Source organism: Rissa tridactyla, chromosome 2 (genome assembly GCF_028500815.1).
Source record: "Rissa tridactyla isolate bRisTri1 chromosome 2, bRisTri1.patW.cur.20221130, whole genome shotgun sequence".
Lineage (NCBI taxonomy): Eukaryota > Metazoa > Chordata > Aves > Charadriiformes > Laridae > Rissa > Rissa tridactyla.
The window spans coordinates 67,156,222-67,169,269 of NC_071467.1; the positions used below are offsets into that span (position 1 = coordinate 67,156,222).

At 40.3% G+C, this 13,048-nt stretch overlaps 1 protein-coding gene across 1 annotated transcript in view; it reads right to left on the reverse strand.

Moving 5' to 3' along the window:
• Positions 1–13,048, reverse strand: part of TMEFF1 (transmembrane protein with EGF like and two follistatin like domains 1) — a 55,893-nt gene that overhangs the window by 18,880 nt on the left and 23,965 nt on the right. The window contains exon 5 of the mRNA XM_054190566.1: positions 11,029–11,125. Within this exon, the coding sequence (XP_054046541.1) occupies positions 11,029–11,125 (97 nt within the window). The remainder of the gene's footprint in view (positions 1–11,028; positions 11,126–13,048) is intronic.

Here is a 13,048-nt window from a genome sequence, read left to right on the forward strand (position 1 = left end):
AGGTAGGCGCACACTGAAATAACAATGTACCAAAATGTCTGGTTTGCAAGTAAATAAAAAGAAAAAGAAAAAAAGAATAAAGGAAAAGATTAGTACCTATCACACAACGGTATTTTTAGTGATATGAAACTACTCAGATACAGAAAGTTAGTTAATTTCTCACATAAGAAATTAACTATTTAGCACCTCTTAAACACTGCTTTTTTGACCTCTCAGTATATTTTCACAAATGCTAAAGGCCGGTCTGAGTTTGGATGGCTGACACAGATCAAAGAGACAATTGCATATGATGATGTCAGTCATAAATACCAGCAGAACGACACCTTGTATTTAACTTTCTAATGTGGATAAACTGAGGTTCAAACCCAGGTCTGAGTTGCTTCCATGCTGCGAGCAGACCAGGAAGGTGCACATGGGAGAACCCCCGCGGAGGTGAGCAGCCAGCCTGCGAGCACAGCCAGTGACACTCCTGGTGTCACTCGTGGACACAGTGCAGAAGCTTGAGCCCGGTCTCTCAGGCAAATGCCACTCTGACAGGCATGTTTATTCCTCAGGAGTGACCCCACAAGGGAATCAGGAAGGATCTTGAGAAAGAAGACCCGGAATCATGCACATTTTCACAAAGAGAAAAGTAATTCTTTTGAAAGCTCGCAAAGCAAAAATGTCAGAGTACTTTTGAACATCACAGTGTCTTTCTCCTAGCTCTCAATTATTTACTCCTGCTATTTGGAGTGACTTCCAGGAACAATTGCCTGAAGCCCAGCTGTGGTGCAAGCATAAATTGTTGTGTGAAGCTGATCTTGAGCTGCTAAAGTGAGGATAAGCACAGTAAAGTCTGCATCAAGAAAAACCCCCATAACCTTAAAATAAAAGGCTTCTCTGTTCCCCCAGTTGCTTTTGCAAAGCGCCATGCCACATTGGGTAAATCAATCATTATATCCCAATACAAATCAGGACTATGGAAAAACCGTAGACCTATACTGATACTGGGTGTTTTGCTGCTCTCACTTGGCTCTGCTGTTGGCTTTTCGATCTGTTTGACAACACGATCCTGCTTGGTGCCCCAGGAAAATAAAGAAAAACTACCAGCTGGTGCCTTCAGCCTGATGTGTGGCTGCTCAGTGCAACTTTCAGAAGAAAAGAGTTAGTGCTCAAGGAAAAGTCGCTTAACAGAATCGTGTACTAAGGACGTCTTGAAAATGCTCAATGCTTCATACCAGAAAGAATTGAATGAGTGGTTCAAGTTTTTGCTGTAACAGCTTGTTGTAAAAGTCACGCTGGGATAAAAGGAGTCAGACTACTACGAGAGGGGTTTTTTTCCATGATAACCTTCCTGTTGGTTTTAACCAAAAGGATTGAAACAGGTAGTTAATTCTCCAAGTCGATGTCTTGCTGGAGAGTGTTTCTGCTTAGTGTCCTCAACCGATCTTTTCTCTCGCTTAGTCCTGGAAATCCAACAGGATGTATTCAGGTGTTTTCCTGATGTACTACAGAATGCAGAAAAAAACCCTTAATCTTGTCAAAGAGTTGACATCCTAAGAAAAAAGTCACAGCTTGCTGTGACAAGGTGCTTTTATAAGTTGCAGGCGCATTGTTCATTAACACCATTAGTTAAACAGAAAAGCATTGAATTTCAGGAAAGCACGAAGTGCTATAATTGAACTAAACAAAAATTTTAGGTGGTGTTAATAAATAAGAAATGAGAACGTACAACTCATTTATTAGGGGCTACTGAGTGTAACAAAGAACATGTGTTTAGTAAAATGATATGACATGTTTGAAACGAGCTGAGGCTGTAGGAGCACTTGCTGCTATCAGTAAATTAATTAGATCCCCAGAGATCAGAACACATTTCAAGGCTCCTTTTTGTTTTCAGGCTTCAAGGTGTACGTGGTTTGTTGGAAGCTCTGCGTGCTTAAAAGCCATGCTAGATTCAAAGAAAGGAGGGGAACAAAAAGGAAGGGAAAAGCATTACAGATCTGCGGCGTGGGCTTGGCTATGGAGAGAGGCTGGAATTTCCAACCAGCAGATCCGGCTGCTGCATTTGTGCCCATCTGGGATTTGCTCGTGAATGCGTTTTTCTGGCCTGGCCTCGTGGAAAGTGCTGCTTGCTGCCCCTTCCTAGTAGCCAACAGTAAAGTTTCTCAGCTTACGCACCCTTTCATTGGCACAGCTGTTTACAAACGTAAAATGGAAACACTGGAATAAAACAAAGTATGTGAAATACACATGGAAGGGTAAGTGTATGCTTGATGGAATAAATTTAGGTGACTTGAAATAGCAGGGGTGTTGCAATTGCAGTTAAGAAGATAACTGTGTCAAATGAAGGATTACCTCCCATTGGATGTTCCTTCCCTTGTGCGCAATTCTTCCCAGATGAAACCTGAACTAAGAAAATCTGGATTTCAAAGTGATTTCTCTACCTATTCGACTAGAGCTGAATCTTCATTAGTTTTTTTGGCGGCTTGTTAAAAATCCCTTTGTAGCACTGGGGAGATAAGGGCAAGAGAAGTAGATTTCAATTCTACAAGCTTCTCTGTGTCCTGCTTGAACTCCCTCTCAGCTTTTACTTCTGCCCAGCAATGCAGAACACCCTTTAAATACCGTAAGATTCAGCTACTTTCCACCCGCCCCTTCACTCCCTTATTTAATTTCCTGGCATGGCTTTCTCTGACCACTGCAGAAGGTTAGTCTCTAACTGCCGTGAGTTTCTAGCAGCCCACGTGGTGAACTGATGCTTGTTCTCACAAGAGTGACCTAACCCTCCCTCCACCCTCAACTAACAGAAACCTTCAAAGACTTGGCACACACTGCTACAAAGATTGTTAAAAACATACATTAAAAAACCCAGGCCTGGATTATTATCCATCTAGGATCTGTTCAATTTCTTAATAGCCAATATAATGAAGAGACTTTTATACTATTCCTCTCATATCAGGATTTCCTGTAGCCCAATTTTACATAATTCAGTAATCCCACAGCACAATCATAAATCCCTTGTTTAGGTTGATTTCCTCCATTATTTGTGTTTATGTGTTTTGTTTTACACACAGATACTTTGGATTTTTTTTCTGCTGGACTAGAAATCTGTGAATTGTGTCTAGGCAAGATTAAGATGCCCTTCCTTATATATACCTACATCTGATATGGTACGCTAAAAAGGTACGATAAATGAGTGAAAGAGTGGTCAAAAGGGGTAAGTATAAACCAGCGTGCCGGACTTCAAACAGACTAAATCTTTCTCTGGAAGACAAATTAGATAGACAAGGCAGAGACTGGGACTTTAAAATGTCCATACGGGTATTTCTAAGTGTTAATACTTACATTTCTCAATTTCTGGTTTTGCCATTTTGAAAACAGACAGTATGCAAATTATAAGCTGGTTGAATCTATATGGTGCTGAGACACGTTCTCTTTCCAAAGTAAATCTCGTAAAATGCTAATCTCAAAAGGTCTACTTGGGGATCAATTGTCAATCTCTCTTGAAAATCTACATTATGAGTCAAAACAGATCTTTGACAGCACAGTACACTTATTAAAAAAAGACTGCATGTGCTCAGAATCTCATTTCCATATTTTATCTGTTAAAGAACAAAATGTAGGTAAAACTGAGAACATGACACATTTGAACTTTTACTGTGGGGCTATTTTTAAGCTAATGATTTCCTTACCAAAGACAAAAAAAAAAAGAAGAAAAATGGACCAGACAACCCCCTAGAGATCCCTTCCAACCTAAATTATTCTATAGTTCATGACTTCATTATGGATATTATTTTCCTGAAGTTACAGCATACTTTAAAATACCTTTTAAAGCAACAGTCCTTCTGACACTTACTAGATGTTGGCATTTTGTTTAGGTATCTAGCAGTGCTTTGGCATGCAAGAGGCAAGAGACACACCACACGAAACAGTGCAAGAGCAGGGAATATAACTCTTCATAAGTAATATAGAATCATAGAATTGTTAGGGTTGGAAGGGACCTTAAAGATCATCTAGTTCCAACCCCCCTGCCATGGGCAGGGACATCTCCCACTAGATCAGCTTGCTCGAAGCCCCATCCAGCCTGGCCTTAAAAACTTCCAGGGATGGGGCTTCCACCACCTCTCTGGGCCACCTGTTCCAGTGTCTCACCACCCTCATGGTGACTAACGTCCAGTCTGAATCGTCCCATCTCTAGTTTTAAACCATTCCCTCTAGTCCTACCATTACCCGACATCCTAAAAAGTCCCTCACCAGCTTTCTTGTAGGCCCCCTTAAGATACTGGAAGGCCACTGTAAGGTCTCCCCGGAGCCTTCTTTTCTCCAGACTGAACAACCCCAACTATCTCAGTCTGTCCTCACAGGAGAGGTGCTCCAGCCCTCTGGTCATCCTCATGGCCCTTCTCTGGACACGTTCCAGCACGTCCATATCTCATTTGTAGTAGGGGCTCCAGAATTGGACACAGTACTCCAGGTGGGGTCTCACGAGAGTGGAGTAGAGGGGGAGAATCACCTCCCTTGACCTGCTGGCCACGCTTCTCCTGATGTGTCCCAGGATATGATTGGCTTTCTGGGCTGCTAGTGCACACTGACGGCTCATGTTGAGCCTCTGGTCTACCAGCACCTCCAAGTCCTTTTCTTCAGGGCTGCTCTCAAGCCAGTCACTGCCCAGCCTATATCGGTGCATGGGATTGCCCCAACCCAGATGGAGGACCTTGCACTTGGTCTTGTTGAACTTCATGAGGTTGGCATGGGCCCACCTCTCCAGCCTGTCAAGGTCCCTCTGGATGGCATCCCTTCCCTCCACCGTGTCAGCCGCCCTACACTGCTTGGTGTCGTTGGCAAACTTGCTGAGGGTGCACTCTATGCCACTCAGCAATATGACTTTTTACATTGGAAAGATACTTCACATTTGAAGAAAAAATGTGAGATGAAACCCCTATTCTAAAATTAATTCAGTTTATTTTAAATGTTAATAGTAAAATAGTATAAATATATATTATTTACTATAAATATAATATATACATTATTTATATCTAATGTATAAGTATTCAAATGTTCTCCCTTACTCTGAGCATGAATTTTGATACGTATAAGAAGCAGCTTGTGGAAAAAATGGCCAGGTAATAGTATGGAAATCAAGACCATTTGAAAATTGAAGTCTTATGAAGAAACATATATACTTAAGAGCCCACCTTTCTAATCAAAATATAAAAAAACCCCTCAAACCACAAGTAAGTTTATGTTATCAGTTTCTTTGCCAGTGCTGCAGGTGGCTATTGTAGAAAAAAAATAATTATTCAGCTCTTGAAGGACTGCAAATAATAATTAAAGTTTCAATCATACACAGTAAACTAAGGCATCATGTTGTTTAGAAGCTTTATAAAAAATTAAATTGAACATTTTTTCTTTGAATTTAAAAAAAAAATAAAAATAAATCACTTGGAGTCCTTAATAGACACCACAATATTACAAATATTCATATACGCTGCTTTCATTGAAGAAAGAGTTGATTTAAGTGCTACACTGATGAAAATGGTTTTACAAGCACATCTGTTTTAATTTATTGTGCATTCATACTGTATTATTTTAAGTGTTTCAATGTCATCAGTAGACCACCTTCTGATTGTGTACTGATAGGACGATCTGTTTATCACATGAGCAATCAGTGTGACTGTAAAGTCCACTATGAAAAAACTGCAGTCTGGTTACCCCAGAGCATACCAACAGCAAACCACGTGTGGTTGGGATGGTGCCCTACAGGATTTACCCCGTCAGCTCTAGGTGGCCCCAAGCTTTGTACTGCAACTTCCATCTCCATGTCTCAACCCGACTTCACTTCCAATTCAAAATTCCAGCAGAAGACACACACCACCCTCACATTCCTATGTCTTTAGGCTTCTGGCCAGTTTCCCCCATGAAAGTTTAAATTTACCAACTTCACGTGTGCTTTTTCACTCCCCTGCTACACATTTTGCACCTCTGCATGTATTATGTTGCCTTTTCAACATGGCGCAGCAAGGTTCTGGCCGGAGAGACACTTTGATGGGCAGAGTAGAAAGGGAGGTCCTGACCGATGGGTCTCAGGCAGCAGCTTTTCCCATGACATATACAACCCGTGTTTCAGTTTTGTGGCTAAAGGGGGAAAAAAATCACGGCCAACCCGTGTGAAACCTGTTGTCTGCAGCCTGTTACCACAGACCTACAGGAAAGCGCCATATGGACAATATGGCATAGTACGCCTTTATGCAACTTTAGACAAGTACATCCACAAGTGGTTTTCTATGCTCTTGAAAAGCCTGCCCATAAACTAACAACTCTTTAAAATACTTATAAGTTGTATGACAAAAGAAAAAAAATAGGGAGAAATATATTTCTGTGGTGTTTCCTCAACCTGATTCCTTTTTGCATGTATATAAAGCAATAATGTACTGACTTGTATATGGTTGAACACTAATTTTCTAAGTATGGCATGCTGTTTATAACAACCATCTCCTCAGACTTTATTTCCTTGTCTCAATCAGTCCACTTAAAATCAACATCGAAAATTTTTGCAGAGGCAGTGGAAATGATAAAGTTGTTTATATTTTTGCATTCAATTTACTATGCATTGTAACCACTTCTGGTTTAGATAGATAATGTTTCTGAGAAATCAAACAAAATGAAGATACAAATCTAAAACTCTCTGCAAAGCCTGAATTGTTCAGACTATGCATGATCTTGTGCAATAAAAGCTGATGTAGCAACTTTGATCAGACGCAACCATAATGCTTCAATGCCAAGCATGAAAACTAAAAATTTTAACTTTTTCAAAGGGGAAAATACAATTTAAAAGCAACAAAGTGAATTAAAATCACTAACTTGTAATATGGAGTGCATCTCAGCTGTGTACAACTGAACTTGTTTAATTTTAAAAAGCACCAAGATTTGGTAACTACGCAGAATAATTTAGGCTTGAAGGGATATTTAGAGGTCATCTGGTCAAACCCCCTGCTCAAAGCTGGCCCAGGGCTGTGCCTGATCAAGTTCAGACCATCTCCACGGACGGAAGCTCCACAGCCTCACCAGACACCTTGTTCTAGTGTCCAACTACCCTCATGGTGGAAACATTTTCCATCATGTCAAATCAGAATTGCCCATGCTCCAACTCACGCCTGTTGCCCCTCACACTATCACGGTGCACCTCTGAGAAGAAAGAACTTTCTCAGACATCAGCAAGTCCAACTCTAAAAATCAGGAAATGATAAGTGGTTGCTACTATCTATGGTCACGCTCCTGCTCCTTCATTGTATCGATCATCCTACTGTTTTCACTGAAACTAGCGGATGCCATCATTTTTCACATAGGACTCCCACATCTTTCCAGGTCCAAAAGACAAACCACAGCCCATATGGAATAGAACTGTCTTTAGCAGGATCTTTCTGTTATCAGGGAAAAATCTGCCTATTCTGTGCTCCAAGCTATTGTGGCTGGCCTGTTGGCGGGTCCTGAGATTTCTCATTAATGCTAGCTCGTTTACCTCAAACCACTCACCACTCTGTAGCATGGATGCCTACCCTTCCACCAATTCACTGTCTGTCCGCAGGCTAATAATTTACCCGTAACTTAATTCCTCTATTTATAAAACAGGAGTACAGATACCATTTTACTTCTCAAGAGCACTTGGAGCAGAAGGAGTCGATGTTTGTAAGGTCTCAGATTGCACGGCTTGGAAAAGAGGATGAGCAAATGCATGGTTGTATATTTACTGTAAGCACTAGACAGCATCTCAAGAATATGGCTTGAGATTATCTACTGTACATTAGGAGACAGTTCAGCTACTTCAATCAGTTACTATCACGAAGCAAAATCCTCTTAAAATGCCTCCTGTAATCACATAGATCACTTTATGAAGTGCTTTAACATCATGAAGTCCAAGCAAGGGCTATCCAGGCCTAAGAAGTCTACTTGAACAGAACTAAATGTCCTTTTCATGATTTAGTAGACGTTACCCCACTATCCAAAAAAAGTCACAGTGGCCATTCCCATGCCTTAGAAAGGAAAATGAAGACACGATATTTGAGAAATTAGGGTGCTTGTGTGATTTGCTAGAACTAGGGTTGGCAGTGGTTGTAATATGGTGCAAAATAAAATAAAATAAAAATATGAACCTAGCAGTGTTTATACAAGTCTGGTGAAAGGTCCTTATGCCGCCAATAATTTTATGTATCATGATAGAATTTTATGAGGTTAAAAAAAACAGGCTGAAACCCAACAGGAAAAGGAGTAAGAATAAGATTTTAAAAGCATTCTTAAGGGGTGCCCTACTAGAGTTTCCCAAACATAAATTTTCAATCCCATCTTGTTTCTGCCAGGTAAATATTTGCTTTGATTTTAGGAAAAAAGAAGCCAACTCTTAACTTCTACTTAAGCAAGTCTGTGACTTTTTATGTGACTTGTCAAAATTAACCTTGTAAAGGGAATCTATGTTAACAAAGACCGATGTAATCTAAGTCTAAACACACAGTGAATATCACTAAAGCCTGATTATAATGGTCAAGATACTGAGAAAAAATTTTTAAAATTATTTAGGTTTGAAAACTGACAAAATTGACAAATTTGATAGATTGTGACCAACCTTCATGGGAATATTTTCTAATTTCTGAGTACTTTCTAGATGAAGTTGGGTTTTTTCCACTTTTTTTTTTTTTTTAATGATGACTAATTAAAGAAATCTTAGGGGCAAAAGAGCACTCTCCTCCTGTTGTTGAGAAGAGGGACCATGGCCTCATTTCATGTGAATAGAATGTAGAGAATAAATCTTCCACTCTCCTCAGATTTATCCTAACTCTCTTTGTCATGGTTTGGCTGGATTGGCCAATCAGAATGACAGAACTTCTCCTTCCTCCAAAGAGAGGAGAGGGAGAGATAAGGAGATTTACAAGTTTAGAAAAAGAACTAAACTACTTTAATGAAAATAATCATAAATAAGGAAATAGCAAATAATAATAGAATAATAATAATAATAATTAAAAAAGTATATAATATATACAAAACAGCTCCCAGGATGACGATCGCCTCACCAGCAGGCACAGGGAAAGTCCCAGACTGGAGTCAGCAACAGACAGGAGCTGAATTTCGGATCTGGAGTCGGGAATGCTTGGATTGGGATCAAAGGCAGACGAACAGACAGGGTCCTCCTCGGACGTCAGCCACTGAAGAAAAAGACTTGCCCCTTTGATCCCTTAGCTTTTATACTGAGCGTGATGCACATGGGATGGAATACCCTGTTGGTCAGTTTTGGGTCACCTCTCCCATCCGCTCCTCCCTGCAGGTGGGACCCTTCTGCTTTTCCGCCTCTGACCCTCTAACGGGGCAAATAACGAAGTTAGCTGACCTTGGCTGTTATAGCAATAAGTATAAGCAAGAGCCTCTGTGCCTACCATTCCTTGGTATAATCAGGTCTTACCACTCAGAGTGAACAGTTTCTGAACAATATGCTATTAATTTCAGACTTTAGTCAGTTAGAAGTGGCCCAGCTAAAAGGTAAAATTAAAAAACAGAAAATTGGTTCTGTTTTACCTCAAACCAGGACACTCTTCTAGATACTACATAGCTGCAGGAATGCCAACTCTACAAGTAGAGAATGAATAGCCAAGCTTTTACTGAAATCGAATGCTTCAGGATTTATGTACCAAAGCCAAGAACACATCTCAGTGCATACAAGAAACAAATCTATACCCATCTTGCCAGTCATAAATGAAACAGACCAAGGCAATATTGCAGAAAATTATTAGTATTATAAAAAACAGCTACAGCTCATTTGTCTCTCCACAAAAGAGCAAGCCTACTTTGGTACTATGACATTTTATGAAATGTGAAGTATCATGCTAGTATTCATGAGTACTATTACCATTTTGGTTTCCCTTGTACGCTATGATTTAATCTCAAATACATATCTTGAATATTAGTGCTAAGCCGCTTCACTGCCTGAGCTGTCTTCATGCTGATATCCCATAATAAAATCTTGTGCAATTAAGACATATTTCAACATGAAATGGATTCCAGCTGGAAGACGGGAGAAGGGAGAGTGATGCTTCCCCAGATTAGTGATGTTCAGGCTCTGTTATTCCGAGATGCTGTTCCCTCCATGTACCATTTACACATCTCTTGAACACCCTCATGTGCTGCCTCTGCAGCTGCGACCCCAGTACCCACCATCAGCCCAGACTCTAGTTAAGCTTCTTCCATACTTCCAGCCACTGCCACGACAACGGCTGTGGAAAAACAAAGCCCCATGAATTATATGGGGCTTCTTTTACCTTCCAACAAACCTTAATGCCTCACGAGGCTGTCTAAAGGACCCTTTTCCTCCATGATGTCTCTGCCCCTTCTGACAGCCACCTACAGAGAGCCTAGACAGCCAGGGGATACTCTAGCCATCAAGCACCTTGAGCCGGGAGACTTGGTGCGTGTGCCTGTGCATTATGGATTGTCTTTAAAACCCTCTTGTTTCTTGATCAGTCATTTCGAGCTCTGACAAGTGACCGGTATTTTTCATCAGTTTTCCCCTGGGTGCCCGTAGGAGGTCAAGTGGCACAGTGAGTCTGGAAGAAGTGACTGGCTCAGGTCCCCACTTCAGCTTAATGTTTAGATCCAAGCTTTGTACTGATGGAAACAAGCACCTATAATAAATACGTTATGAATACGCAGAACATAGAGAAAAAATCTCAGAGGTGAAGTATCAGTATTTATTTTGCAGTCCTGTTTGGTTTGCAGGTTTGTTTTTTTTGTTGCCAAGACTAAACAAATCAAGGTCCTTCATTTGAAAAATGTTAGATAAAGATTCTCCAATATACCTCTTTTTTGATTTCTCCCTTTACCTTGCGACTACAGATGGTTTGTTCTTTACAGACACACACCAAACACATTATTATTGGACAGCATTAAAGCTTCAACTAGCAGTAACAAACATAGTCAAGCAGATGATCACATACTTTTCCTTTTTTTGTAACATTTTTTCCTCTCTCTTTGTTCACTAATATTCTTAAAGGAAAACTTACTACTTACCCAACGTTTTCTGCATCTTCATCACACTCAGCCCTATATTTGCAAACTCCACATTTTGAGTGTTTTCTCTGAACTTCTGTCCCAGATCCTTCATACTCTATAAAAAACAAGGTATTGTTAACAGAAAGCATGACTTTCTTATTAAGCTCTGATTTTGCTTACCTAAATCCACTTGCCTTCAGGTATACTGTCAACATGAAGTTATCATATACTGAAGCTATTAAACTTAATAGCGTTCCCTTTTTCAAAATCAGGCAATTGGAGGTTGGTAGAACTGTACCAGTGACAAGAAAGCATCCCTGAGAGCACTAATGCGTCATTGATTGACTCTTCCTTTATTCTTATTTCGGTGATTTGTATATATTCTCACCCCACCAGCCACGCAGCCAGCATGGACATGTGTCCCAGTCACATTTAATCTTAATTGGCGCTGAGAGTGTGTCAACCCCATGCCTTTTAATGTCCTTGAATATTAGGTAGTGGGGATTTGAATGCTATTTTCTTTGACAGTCTTTAATTACAGATATCCTTATGCAAGGTTACTGCTTGCATTTTTTTCCTCTTTCTCTTTCCGACGATGGGATTAGATTGTGCTCATATCTCATACATGCTGCTGTGGTATATTTTCCAGACTACTCTGATTAGTTCTACAAGACTAAAAGAAAAAAGTCATCTTAACAAGAAATTGGTAGAAATGCTATTTCTTTAAAGAAGTAAAATTAGTATTGCAAATATTCTGATCCCCAAAACACCCGCACCAATCTCACTGTTGACATGGACATCAAAACTCTTCACCACGTAAAAGAAAAATATAACTATACTCTTATTATTTCACTACCATTAGTCACTCCTATGTTTTATTTTAACAAAGTCATAAAGGAGAGAGAGAGAGACATTTGAAATGCAAGAAAACAACCACAGAAATCTGCAGAGAGAGTCAGGAACCACTTAATGTATCTCAATATCGTGGTGGTGTGAGGCTGACTACACAAGGCTGTCGGACGGACATTGATCGGTGATTCTCTTTCTCATAGCAGCTTTATGTGCTGTAGCAACAGCTAATCAAACAGCACCAAATAAAAAGCTGCATTTATATTCTTTAAATGTAAATAGGAAAAAGAAATCCACAAGAGTCCTTCTTAATTTTCCTGGATCTTGGCTGAAGGGAATCTCTCCCTCCTACCTGTGGGGCTGGATTTACAGGGAGAATAGTGCAGGAGAGCCTCTCAAATTAACTTCTGTCTAAAGCATGCTGTGCATTTTTCAAAGATTAATACAGATCAAACTTTATTACAAAATTCCCACTGTAGAAATTCTATCATCACTTTTATTAAGTTGCAGTAGAGAGCGTTTGCTTTTATCTTTAGAAGTGTACATCTTGTTTGATTTTTCCTTCTTTCTAGATACCACGTTCCTGTGCCTGTGTTTGGCATCCTAAAGTGTTCTTTAGTGTCAGATTTCACTTTTCCATGCCAATAAATGACCCCCTACAGTTTGAATAAGTTAAAAATGCGGCGCTGCTCATGGCTTTCATTCATCGTATTTCCACTTCTTTTGCTGTCCTTATGACCCTCAATGCCCTTCCCCAGGATGTTAACATCTCTGCACTGACCATTATTATCCACGTTCACTTTATTATCCACCGTATTCCCCAACAAGTCCTTTTCAGGGTCACCAGTCTGCAGGAGAGAGTCTGACATGCACGAAAAATCACCTAGATCCCGGACTCGCTACGTATAACTCTGTCCTTGGGCATTAAAATCCCACCTAGTTGTGCAACCTGTCGGCTCAGTGACCTGTCCTCTGTCTTCCAGGCCTGATCAGTACTGACTGATTCACTCAGGTCACCAGTGGAAGGGGTCACGAGGCCAAGAATAGTCCCTAGAAACACACTCATTTTGTAAGGATTTCTTAACATTGAAGGATCCATTGATTGGCAGTAGTTTTGCACATTAGATGCGCACTGTGTGGATGTTGTGCCCTCTGGTTACTTAGACTTGTATGAGAGAGTGCCTTTGTC